Source organism: Labrus bergylta, chromosome 23 (genome assembly GCF_963930695.1).
Source record: "Labrus bergylta chromosome 23, fLabBer1.1, whole genome shotgun sequence".
In the NCBI taxonomy this organism is placed as follows: Eukaryota; Metazoa; Chordata; class Actinopteri; order Labriformes; family Labridae; genus Labrus; species Labrus bergylta.
In genome coordinates, this window is record NC_089217.1 from 15039913 (window position 1) to 15053710 (window position 13798).

A 13798-nucleotide genomic window follows, 5' to 3' on the forward strand; every position below is an offset into this window, starting at 1 on the left:
CCTGTCTTTGGATATCACTCTCAGACTCTGACTGGTAGATGATTCCAAAGCAGAGGGGCCTGATAACCAAGGGCTCTACCTCCCATAGTACATTTAGAGACTGTAGGTACCACGAGCAGGCCTGCATTCTGGGACCGTAATGTTCTCGAAGGGTAGTATGGCACCATTAGCTCTTCAAGATAAGATGGTGCCTGGTCATTAAGGGCTTTGAAAGTGAGAAGAAGGATTTGAGATTCTATTCCAGATTTTGTAGGGAACCAGTGCAGAGTTACAGCCCTTTAATCTGACTTTAAAGAGTTAAACACTGTACAGTCAGGCTTTCACTTATTTATTTATGTAGCCAGTCCAGGATTTAATCCACTGACCCTCCAGTCACGAAACCCTTTTCTTTGATTAGCAGACTACCATATGCTGTTAGCAATGTGCTGTACATGTGTGCAGGGCTTCAATCCAAAATGCAATGTGTCTTTCTGAGAAGGACTTTGTTTCTGAGTGTTTGAAAAATATTTGAATAACATCCAAAATACACTAAATCTCTTGAAGATCTCTTTCACAGAGTCACTTCTATCAAACAAAAAGCTGTAGCCATGCAGTAAATTAAAACATTCTGTTGAGGTTTTTTGTTTTTTTTGGAGTTGTTTTAATTGTCATTAATTTCTTCAGGCGTAATTTTATTAGAATGAAACACTTTCATGTGATAAGTATCATTTTGGGTGAGAATCTCTTGCAAAAGAGGCAATGACATAGTAATGTGTTTTCTGTAATGTCAGGGGCAGCTTGCTTAAGTCGTGTGACACTAACAGCTGAGGTGGAAAAAACAAAGCTGAACTTTATTGTGCCTCAGTTTGGCACATCTATGGTCAGCTTTTCATTTGATTTGATAAACATTTCTTCATTGAAAACAACATTCCCTTTATACAGTGTTAAGAGGGAATAAATTAGTGAATTTGGTCCATTGCAGGCTCAGAGTACTGACGGACAATTGAAATGCAGCCATGTTGTTTTTGTTGTGTTGGGTTTGGTAGTCGAACACGTCAAGGCTAATTGAGTTTTTTTCTTTTTCCACACAGAGTCAGCAGGCTGCTTGTTCAGGGCCCATTACATCCTCTACATCAATGTCACTTCCCATAATCAAAAGTGATCTGAAGACTAACAAATGGCCGCCATTTTTATCGAGGTCAACTTGCTGTTGTTTAGCAACTCTCAAGGGGCTTTCTGTGTCTGGCATTTACAGCGATGAAGCCTTGAGGTTGGACTCTGCCAGGAAACATTAGAAATGTGATCCAACAGTGTTGACTGAAACCAGTTTTATGTACTCCACCTCCTCCTACCACCTCCCTCTGAGGAAACAGAGTGCATGTTCAAATGAAACAGGGTTTCTAGTAGAAGACCACATTTTGTTCTTTTGAGGTTTCCTTTGGGCCAAAACCACCAGTTGAGAACAGTTTCTCAAGCTTTCGGCCAACTACTGTAAAACTGAAATACCACTTTACCATGTTTCTCTAACACTATATGTGTCTCTGGCCTGTCGACAAGCCCCCCAATCATGAGAAAAGTCCATCCTCTCCGTCTTCTGCCTGCTCCACTTTTCAGAAAATGTGTGCTCAGAACAGGCTGTTTGGAGATTTTCCCATTGTGACATCACAAAGGGCAGTAACCCCTCCCCCAGGTGGGTGACACTCCCACAGCTAGGTGTTTGTTCTGCCCTCTGAGTCTGCCTTCTCACTGTAAACAACAGGACATGGTGTTAAAAAGCCCAAGCCACTCAAGTCCTTCAAGAGAGGGGCGTGGTCAAACACAGCTCATTTACATTTAAAGGTACAGACACAGAAACAGCCTGTTCTGAGCAGGGCTGAAATAGAGGGGTTTATAGACATGATCAAATACAGGATCAGAGTGGGTTTGGAGTAAGAACCTTCACAGATATGTTTTGGGGAGCTCTGAGACTTATTTAAACTGGTTGAAAAGGAGGATTATACGTGACCTTTAAATCTCATCTTGATTGATGATCTAGGTTCAATGTAGTGGCAATTTATACTAGTTCAACATTTCCCTATACACGACACTTCTCTTTAAAGCATTGGATTTATGCAGGGGTAATGTGAAGCGCCCAAATAAAGCTTGTCTTGTGCCATAACTATGTCGAATATTTGTGTGTGCAAACTGGGAGTGTAAATATATAGGTTACCGTATATAAGACGCAGTCAGATTTTTGGCGGTCTCAAAGAGGGGAAAATAAGTTTAAATTGTCTTTCTGCATTTTTTTTTTTCAATTGCAAAGCAAACAAACGTTTCCACACCCACAACTTTTCTGTACAGCCTGGTCCACATCACTAATGTATACCAGCATGTGAAGCCACCGCCTGAAAAACACAATAAATGGAGGCCAATTTTCAATTGCGTTGGGTTATGTGCAGTGGCTGCACTTGCAGTCATTGTAGTGCATGACTCTGAAATCTATGGTATAATGGTCCAGCAGGAATATAGGGACAACCCCGCTTTTTTAGAGAAAAAGGGAATTCAAATGGGTCTTATGCATCAAATTGTGTAGTATTATGTGAGTCATCCAAGTCGGCTTAAACACTTAAATGCTTCAAGTTTTGCGACCAGTGCCTGAGAAGAATTGCCTTTGTCTGATAATACAGAGTACACGTTGTGATCATTGTTCACACCATTCCCTTTATCAATGTTAATTTGGTAAAAAAGACATTCACATCCGTATAATTTACAACTGCAGTGACTATAACAAGTAGGCAAATCAAATTATAACTCCCTTGCCCATTTAGGAAGTCCATTCCCAGAAGTCATCTGTCCCCCCTCCTCTCTTGTATCTCTGGGAGTTTGTTTGAGTCACTCGGCCGGGCTACAGCCTTTCACAAGGCTCTCACTGTCCTGGGGGCCAAAGACTGCGGATAACTCAATTTGCCTCCTCTCACCAACTCTGCCTGTCTCTCTGACTCTTGTCTTTTTCTCTCTGCTGTGCTAATTCAGAAAGTGTAAAATGAAGTCAACCTGATAGAGTCTATTGTCTGTTTTGTTGGTCAGGTATACTTTGTCAGTCCGCCTGTTAGTATCGTCATCTGATGACTTGTCAAATGAATGCTTTTACTTTCACTTCTGAAAATGAATGTAAAGTTTTTATACATTTGAAAGACCTTTCATTTGATAACTATTAACAAACCTGACCTTTTATGGAGTGCTGTGAAACAATCTCGGAAGCCATCTGCAATCACCTGACAACAACACATTTTTTCCGGGTCTTCCTGGTGTAGCCAGCGCTTAGCAATGGGGCATCTGTGGCTCAGTGGTGGAGTCGGTCGACTCTCAACCAGAAGCTCGGGGGTCCAATCTCCAGCTCCTGCAGCCATGTCTTGATGAAACCTTAAGCAAGATGCTACCCCAAGTTGCTCCTGCTGCTTCAGCGGCAGTGTATGAATGGGATTAGTTAATACTGATGGTCACTTTACAGAGCAGCCTCTATCAGTGTGTGAATGGGTAGGTGTGACCTGCAGTGTAAAAGCACATTAAGTGGTCAGGAGACTAGAAAAGTGCTATCCAAGCTCAAGTCCATTTACCATTAACTTCCAGTCATGACATCCTTTTCTGTGTATTGCCATTGTTTACAGGCTTACTAGCAACTTGAGAAGTGAGAATGGAGTTGGTTTTGAGAAGCGACATTTTCCTGTAAGAGCACCATCATCGTGGTGTCGTTTCTTCCCATCGCTGCAAGATCCAATGACACTGTCAGCACTAATTCATACTAAACATTTGATGCGGAAAACAACGTTTTTGGAATTTAGGAATAATGCTTGCTCCAACTTTATAAAATAGATTCACAATCCATGTACAATAAATGTCTAACACAACAATTAGCTTTGTTGGCCACCATATTGGTGCTGAATATCAGGGAATGTTTGCCTTAAGAATGATTATTGTTATTGGCCTCACCACTACCATATCAGTGGGGATACACTCTTAAACCTGTCTTTTTTTCCTTTGTGCTCCCCAGGCCGAGTTCTCAGAGATCAACCTGGCCTCCTACGTAACCTCGGGATGTATGGTGGACATGCAGGTCAACAAAGGGGGCTCCAAAGTGGTCAGGTAAGATGCTTGAGGAGCCAGAAGGAGAGCGAGTCCACTGACGCATTTTGCCTACGTTGTCAGTTATCTGCCTCATTGAGCCTGCATAAAGACTCCAGTTCATTTCTCTCTGTAGCATTGAGCATGGATGTGTGTGTGTATATAACACGCTTTGTACTCAGGGCTGTAATGTGATTATGCCATGGGGGAGCTAAAAAAAGACATTACCCTTTTTTAACCTTGTTGTGATGGTAAAATAAGAAGGATTCAAAGTATTAAATCTTGTATGCTATTCCTGTGTGTGTGCTTTTAGCTCTCATTATGTCACCTTATGTTGTTCCATATAGCAAAACAAATGTTACACAACCAAGTGTATTAGCCAGACAGCATGAGCAGAGCTCCTACAATACTGATAACTCCCTCCAGGGCAATAGCTGCAAAGCCAGCTCTTATGGTAACCAGGGAGGCGGATGGTAAGACATTAGTCAAGGTATTCTTTGTGCTAAATCACTCACTGTGTAAAAATCTGTTTTCTACAGTCTATATCAGCTATTCTGGGCTGACAACGCTGACAATGTGAACCTGGAATAAGAAACTAAAAGATTGGGGTGCCGGTAGACTAATTGTTAGTGTGCACGCTCCATGTGCGGAGGCTGTACTCTGTCAAGCAGGCGGCCTGGGTTCAAATCTGATCTGTGGCTCCATTCCCTCATGTCATTCCCCACTCTCTCGCTTACTGATTTCTGATATTCATCCACTGTCCTGTCTCTAAATAGAGGCATAAAAATCCCCAATAAAAATTGGGGATTTTTATTGGGGATTATTATTATTGGGGATTTATTTATAATAAAAAGAAAAAATCTTGCAGAGGTAGCCTCTGGTCAGCAACCCTCTCCTGCAGAAGCAGCAGGTCGACACGGGAAGTTGGGTATTAAAATAGACAAGGAGAGCACTGACGATCAGCTGATCAGAGTGGAAAAGATGACTTCATGCTCCTGCCACAAACAACACTTCGAATGCCGGAAGTGCTTTATTGAAACAGACAACAAAACAAATATTTAACATGCAAAGATCACAGCTGTAGAGCAGCCATGAACATTTTATTCTATTTTGACAAAGTCACCTAACTATGTGAAATGTATCGTGACAAACTTGCATTTCATCTAGTCATTTTTGTCATGTGTCCTTGGGCAAGACACTTATGAATGGGATTAGTTACTTCTGATGGTCAAGAAAAGCGCTATACAAGCTCAAGTCCATTTACCCTTTATCTGGGGGAGGGGTTATCAATCAATCAATCAATCAATCCATCCATTTTTATTTGTATAGCACCAGTTTAAAACAAATGTTACTCCGAGACACTTTACAAAAAGCCAATAAAATACCTTACTCATTGCTATATTACAAAGACCAAATGTTTATCCATCATGAGCAAAATTTAGCAAAAGTTACAGTGGCAAGAAAAAACATCCTTTTAAGAGGCAGAGATCTTGAGCAAAATCAGACTCATGATGAACAGCCATCTACTGAAAAAGCGCTGAGCTTGAAAAATGGGATGGGGGAGATGGGATAAGAGGCAGGGAGGAGGGGCTACTGCCCTTTGTGATGTCATGAAGGAAGACAGAGAGGATGGACTTTTCTCATCTTGGGGGGGGGGGGGGGGGGGTTTGTAGACAGACTAGGGACACATGTTAGAGTAAGAATACATGGTAGTGTATTTTGTGACTTAATACACCACATGCTGTACCAACTATCATAGGCAGTTTTAAATAACACAAGGTGTCAGTTCAGAAACTTAGAAATATGCATCCATTGTTGTACCTGACTGTCTCAGTACACTCATGATAGTCTTCTGCTTTGTAATCTGGAGTCTCCTGAACTCCTGCAACCCCATTGGTCTGTTCGATCAGCTGGCTGAGTGCTCAGCATCCAGTCAGTGTCAGCCAAGTTCCAGCCTTCTTGTGGAATTATCAAACCAATCTGTGCTTTTGGCCTCGACTCCACACAGTTTAGATTTTTTTTTAAAAACACAACAACTTTCTTATCTGTGAAGCATTAATAGCCTGTAAGTGCAGTGCAGTTGAAACCAGGCGGGAATAAGAACAGAGTGGGAGCAGTAATGCAGCTTCTGTGACAATGCAACACTTGGTCAGACACAGAGGTCATTGTGTGGTTGGAATTTTCTTTTTTTTTTGGGAGGCGTGAGGGGGTTGATATTACTGTAATGACGTTGAGTGCAAATTGGCTACAGATGGTCTGACATTCATTTGCCAAATAATCATAGTTTAGCTTGTTGTTTATGACCCTGAAGTTGACTGCAGATCATTTAACGGTTGTTCATAGCTGACAGACACAAATTCAAAGCTGCTATGTTGGAGTCAAACACTGGAAGTTTCTTCAGATAAAAGATCAACAAGTGTGAACTGATTGACATCGACCTTGCTGCAGACTGAAGCCAATGTTAGTGTATTATTTATTTAAAGCAGTTGTGAATTGTGTGTGTGTGTGTGTGTGTGTGTGTGTGTGTGTGTGTGTGTGTGTGTGTGTGTGTGTGTGTGTGTGTGTGTGTGTGTGTGTGTGTGTGTGTGTGTGTGTGTGTGTGTGTGTGTGTGTGTGTGTGTGTGTGTGTGTGTGTGTGTGTGTGTGTGTGTGTGTGTGTGTGTGTGTGTGTGTGTGTGTGTGTGCGCGCGTGTGTGTTTGGGGTCATCCAAGGTCACCTCACATGCATATGGCTGCATTTACACGCTACTGTATATTTAAAGCAGGGTCCTGCATATCCACGTGTCCTCAGTCTGTTGTGTTCTCAGCGCCGACCTCTGACCTCTGTCCACAGGCATGCTCTCTGAACATTTCTCCTCTGCTGGCTCGAGGCAGCGGCACACTTTCTCACACTTCTGAGGTTTCACTGCGGTTTATTCAGAAAGGTTTCTCTCACTTGTGTATTGTTTGCTATGCATTACAAAAATGTGAATCTACAGTACTGTACTGTATAGTTAAAGGTAAATGGTAAATGGACTTGTGATTGTATAGCACTTTTCTATTCTTTTGACTACTCGACACTTAAAACCACTGAGCCCACAGTAGCCTCTGTGGAAAAAACGCTCATGCATAGTGCAAGTTGACAAAATCGATTGGAAACGACATGCAGAATATCACCATGTTGACATCACAGCAGCTGTTTGATGGATCCAAGTTTTAGGACTACTCCGTTTTACACAGGCCCTCAATTTGTATATCTTCACTGAAAATAACCAGATCAAGCTTCTCCACCAATTTCTCCAATTTGGAACAATCTTTAAGGAATCCCTGGAAGAAAATAGAGACATGCTTGGGTGATAGGCCAAGAACAATTATAATACAAACAACGCAACCAGTTAGACAACACAAAAAAAACCAAAAAACATTCAAATACTATTATCACAACAAAATTCTTACCATGCAAGATAATACAGACAATTCTGCCAAATATTTACAGTACAATTTTAATACAGACTACACAGCAGGATAGACAAACCAGATAATACGACAACTCAAACAAAAGAACACCAAACAACCGAGTACCACACACACCATACAACAGAACAAACAGACAATATAACCAAATATAGACAACACAAAATACAAAATACAGACGAAACAACTTATACAGACAACACAGCCAAATATAGACAATAATACCAATTATACACAATACAACCAAATACAGACACAACACAAACAAATGCAAAAAAAATAGCTACAGTAAAAGAACAACTCAACCAAATAGAAAACACAAACAAATAGAAAACACACACAGCCTAACACGACCATATAGCTTGACATGATGCAAGGGGCCCAGCCTTCAACATAGAACTCTACAGGACTATACACAGCTGGGAACATAGCAGGGACACATATGGAGGTTTGTTGCCATGACTGTGGCAGGCTTGTTGCTGCTCATGTGTTGTCAAATAGATTTATAATGTTTTCTTAATTTCTCTGTTTTTTTAAATGGAGGCAATCAGAATGTTTACCTGCAACCTTTTTGGCTGATGTATACTAAAACTTCTTGCTGTTATTCCTTGTTACTAGATAAGAGATGGAATAGAGCGTGAATGCCAGTTTCGTGGTTCCATGAAAAACTGGACCTTACATGCAATTTCCTTTCACTATGTGCAACGTGGCACGCACTGCACTGCCTCCAGCACAGCAGAATGACACACCACAAGATACAGTAGTTATGGCGTGTTGTGTTCTGCTGCACTGCTGTAGTCAGCCCTTTGGCTTCTTTCTTCTCGGTTGCCAAAACCTCCAGCGAGCTGCTCGGCTCCAAGTAGGAACACTGGTCTGGTTGAGAGTGGTTTTCACAGAAGCCAAAGTATGATAAGCGTCAGAGCAACATTTCTCTCCTCCAGCATCCCCACAGAGCTGCTGGTGTGGCAATGGAACCCGTTCATTAATTAGAAGTGATTCAAGTTGAGTTTTAACGGAGATTGATTGAGGAGTTTGTTGAGTATTTGTGGAAGTAGTTCTGGGCTGCAGCGTCAGATTCATGGCTAAAATGTGGATGTATAAGAAAACTTGAGGGTGTTTGGAGGTCAGTGCAACCTATTTTAAGATTCAGTTAAAAACGTTTATTGCTGGTAGTGGGTCTGATTATCACTAGCTGCTCACATAATTGCCCCTTTTGGAACACTTCAAGAATAGAAAGTACGCGACAGGAAATGTTGGGAAGAGAGAATGTGGGTATGACATGCAGCAAAGGGCAGAGGTCGGATCCGAACCTACAGCTGCTGCGACAAGGACCATAGCTGCTGTACATGGGGTGCGACATAACCACTAGGCTATCGGCGTTCCCCTGAATAGTGACTTTTAATGGAACAAGCTGACATAAAGCCAAGCAGACATGTGCTTCCTAAATTCTGAGCGTTCTTCGCTATATACATTACCCTCACACATTCTACCATCTTTTGATTTTTCTTTTGTCATTTTGTCATAGACCTTTTTTAGCATAAAATATGGGTTGTTAATTCATTTTTCTGATGAATGAATTTCAGTAAAACCTGAAAAAAGTCAATTAAAAATTGCAATCTCGTATTCAATGTTTCACAGTATTGAAAAGTACCCAAGCTTTAAAAAAAACAACTGCAGATCTGTAGTCGCATTTTTTATCCAAAAAATGTCAGGGGTTGGCAAATACTCAAATACTGACATTTCTCCATGTCCAAATGCAGCTTTGACACTCAATGTCTGAAAATACTTTAGCTGAACTGACTTGGTTAGTATGTATTGTATTGTATTGTATTTTAGCAGATTATTTCTCAGATTTACTGAAGAAGTGTTGCATGTTATTTCTGTGGGTGTGGTTTCCAATGTTCCTTGACATATGGGATTCTTGGCTCTATAGATGGAAGGAGGGAGACTTCCTAATTACATGAACAGATCCTTGTCTGAATTTCTCTGCTTGCCTCTTACTTAATTCTCTTTCCTGAAAGCTGCCGGTCTCAGACAGACAGGGTAACCCTCTTTCTTTCCCAATCCCCTCGGAGCTCTTAAACAAGACTGTCCTCCTTTGGTTACCTCAGGTGACGATTAACCACAAAGACCACACAGAGACAATTCACACATGCCTGAACACCCCTTGTCTTGATTCCTATGAGAGTCCATTTTAATCAGTGAAGGACCTGTCTACCCAGGGTGGCCTCAACACCTAATACCTCAGACAGGTTCATCTTGTTACTGAGCAAATAAATCCCTCTGACGGACTGGTTGAGTTCAGACGTGGCTTCAGGCTGGCTTCCTTTAGGAGTGCCGTGAATGTAATGACAGCATACACAGGCTGTTTTCTAATACAGCCAGGAATACAAATGGTACCGCTAATTCCCTTCAACTCCTAACAAACACTAATTTCCCCTCCTGCCAGAGGTCATTTAATGCTGCATCGCTCTTCCAGCTCCTTCTCTTCATAACATCTGCCTCCCATGGGACTCTTATCCAAATACTCAACACAATCTCTGTTAAGCAACTAAACATTCTCTGATTCGTTGTGCTAGTAGATGTTAACTTACACCCTCTCCTGTTTGGATTTTAGAGCCGCTATTCAAATATATCCACAAGTCTTTGTTATGACAGTAAACAGGGAGCATCTTTATTTTTAAACGGGGCTTACGCTGCATTTGGTGCAATTGTAGGAGATGAGTCCTGGAGTGTAATTGACGCTGGGGATGATCCAGAGCTCTGGCTGGTCCAACCAAACCAACAGCCAAGATCTGAACCACTGCTAGGTTGCTACGGTGCCACTGTAGCCACATCCACACCCAAAGGGAGTCACAGACGAAGGCCAGGGGAAACAGGGCGTCACCATACACAGAGAATGAACGGTTGAGGGCAGAGCCGAGATTAGCTTCATCACGCCATCCAGCTTTGAAGCTGAATTATTTAAAAAGCTCTAGCTACTTTTGCATTTTTACATATTAACTTTCAAAGTGACTTGGAACCACAAAGCCCCCATAAAATAATCAATACTTTAAATTCTGAATTCCAAGCTGGAGCCCCTTCCAAAACTCAGTTGCCTGTCATTGAAGTATGAGTGACTTGGCCTTGAACATGTTTCAGTTCTGTTTAAAATCTTACATAACAATGATGTTGCACTGTGACTTTTGCTATTTCGTCTGTGCTCGTAAACGGAAAGCATCGACTTGTCTCTCTAAGGTGCGTTTCCATCCGATGACGCATAGGCAGTGCAGCACAATGCACCATTGTGTACGAATACTGCGCTGATCCTTGGTATGCACTGTTTGGCATTTGAGGCATTCCCGCTGACTTCTACCCCGATTATCCTTATCACTGAGAGACAGACTGATGGGAGGACGATAAGACCCTCACCAGCCTTTGAGCCAGGCACAGTGGTGTTATGAAGAATAATGTGCCCTGCAATTCACACATCCCTGTGGACCTTATTAAAAGGTCAGAGATTCTGTATGATAAATGGATCTGAAGACCAAAATGGCAGTTTATTGTCTTTGAATAGTGGTCTGCTCCTGGGATTCTGATGAAAACATCCTGTTGGCACTTTGTACTGTAAGCTGTATGATGTCCAAATACAACCGTCAAGATTTCTTATCAGATATATAAAGAAAGGGGAACTTTTCTATGACTTTAAACAAGTTTACTGGCTCTTTGGGCATTACCTTTCTTACAACCTATTGCTGGTTTGAATACATTTTTTTTTTACTATTAGGAGCACATAACGATGCAGAGATTGTATCGTTTAAAGACAAGTAGTGATGAAAAAATCTTAAATGATGACACCTTAGATTCAGATTGATACGTTAATATTATCCATACTATTAGATAGAACTTTCAAATCATTACATTTGGTTCATGTCATTGCAGAGCTTCACAAGTGAAATGGGTTTACAATAACAACCATGGAGGTAATTGCCTTTTGACAGTTCCTTGCTGAAACTGTTGGCTCAACTGCCTTTCAAATCTAGAGAGAACTGTTTCATGTCACCAGTCCAACACATGAGTCCAATTGGTTAACAGAAAGATTCAAACTTCTGGTACTAAATTCTCTTTTGTTGTCACGTCCTTGTCGCTAACGTTGTTTGAGAGGGGTGAAAATGTCAGGGTATGTCAGGATATGATACTATTCATTACAATTTGCTGAGATATGGTAGGATACAGGTACTATTTGATGCGATATAATAAGCGATATGTTGCTCATGATGATATCACAATGCAGTTATGAGATAATGAATTGCAAGACAATCATAAAATGGTACATCACCATATCTGATAAACTGATGAATACAAAATGCCTCTTAAAAAAGGCAAAGTGCAGGATTAACGTATCACTGCAATCTTGTGTAAGTTTCACCTCTTATCACACTCTCATCTCTTAACTCCATGTTTCCCCTCCTCCCACCTTTAACCTGCTGTCGTCTTCTTTTATCCGAAGGTCAACTTCTTTGTTGGTCAAGTAACTTTTTTTTGTCAGATTGGCATGGAAATCTGTTAAGAGCACCGTTTAAAAAAAAAATTAAATATATATATTTCACACTAGAATTTGGATAATTGTATCACACAAGTCAGGAGGACCATATATATTGTAGAGCCGACCGATTAATCGGCCGGTCGATAATATCGAGCATATCAAGTGAGTACTGGTATCGGCTACTTTGTTGCAGATATAAGCCGATATTACTACATTTATTCACCAGTCAAAAAGCATTTCATTGTACTACACTAGCAGTTCTGGTGAAAGAGTCTGCCATATGGATTCATTGCCAATATATCTGTATGTACATTTTTTCTCTCCCTAATATTGATATCGTTGTCTGACCCAAAAATACCACGTCGATCGGGCTCTAATATATTGACGTATTGGTATTTTGTCCCACTCCTATTTTCCACCTCGTTTTGATGCTAAAGGGAAGCATTAAGTCGTTTATCAAAGTTCTTTTCAAGAAGCCTTAAACCTAACAAATGCCTCTGTATTGATTTTTTTTAAAACATGCTTTACACATAGACACCCCTTGACTCACACATACAATACAAACAGTTATGCAGTACAAGATTAAAACTTAGAAAAGTATGTCTCATCTCTTTGCAAAACTTGTCCCAACTGTTAATTGCCTAATCTGACATGGACCCCTTGGAAATGCTAAAGACCACTGAAAATAACTTTATAATCATAATCAGTCTGCTTCCTGATGGTCTTGTTTGCTTTTGTAGGTCATAGAGGCATCAGTATTAATTTCAGGTCTGTTTCATCACCAGCTAAAAACTCCTCACAGGAGCTTTACTGTTGTTTCCCCTTTTCACGGCTTGATTTAACTTGACTCTAAGAATGACTTGTTTACGTGGATATTTTTTCCAGCATGTCATGCTCAATTTACGATTCAAGTGTTGCTCATGAATCCACATGGATCCATTCCCTCCTCATGTCCTGATCTATAACCCTGCTTTACCCCCATCAGTGCCTGTTATCAGCCTTTATTGCGCCGCTGATAACCCCATTCAAAGGGCGCATTAGCATATCGCCCGAGAAGTGATGACTGTAGGGCCCGAGCGATTGGGATCGTAAAGCATAGATGTGCTGCTTCAGTGTTCTCCACGTCCCCCAGGGAGCCCTGCTTGGGAAGAAAAACAAAGTTAATGGGTGGCAAACCCCAGTAATGCTCTGCTGCTATAGGGCACACGCTCCATTAACCGCAGCCCAGTGAAAGCCATCCCAGTGGGCTCAGGCTTTTCTGCATCTGGACTGTCTGTGCTAATGAGGTAGAAGAAAGGTGTTCTATATCTGGTTTTATGCATTTATTTAACACTGCATTGAGTAAACAGTTTGATGTTCAACAGTACAGCTTGTTGAAGCTGTTTTTTATCAGTCATATTTAATATGTCACCATTACATTTACAACTGTTGTTAGAATCCCTTTTGAAGTTGTTCAATTATCCCTTGAAAGAGAAAATTAAAAATATATTTTCTTGCTTACTGCTCTTCCAAAATATACTTCCAAGTGTTTGACAAATCTTTTCAGAGTAAACCGAAGTATTCTCATGCAATGCTAACAACACTTTGTCACAGCCCCTCTGCATTTCATGGAGTAACAGATAGCTTGATGTCTTATGTGTGGATGTTTTTATTGTAAGGCTCAGGCAATTTTTGAACTCATTTCTTTTTGTCTGATGACGATATTTCCTCTTGGAGTGAAGGCCAACCTTTTTGGGTCTT

General features: G+C 41.0%; 1 protein-coding gene across 1 annotated transcript in view; it reads left to right on the top strand.

Moving 5' to 3' along the window:
- The window catches only part of syn3 (synapsin III), a 114505-nt gene that overhangs the window by 37986 nt on the left and 62721 nt on the right, over positions 1-13798 (top strand). The window contains exon 4 of the mRNA XM_029277524.2: positions 4010-4101. Within this exon, the coding sequence (XP_029133357.2) occupies positions 4010-4101 (92 nt within the window). The remainder of the gene's footprint in view (positions 1-4009; positions 4102-13798) is intronic.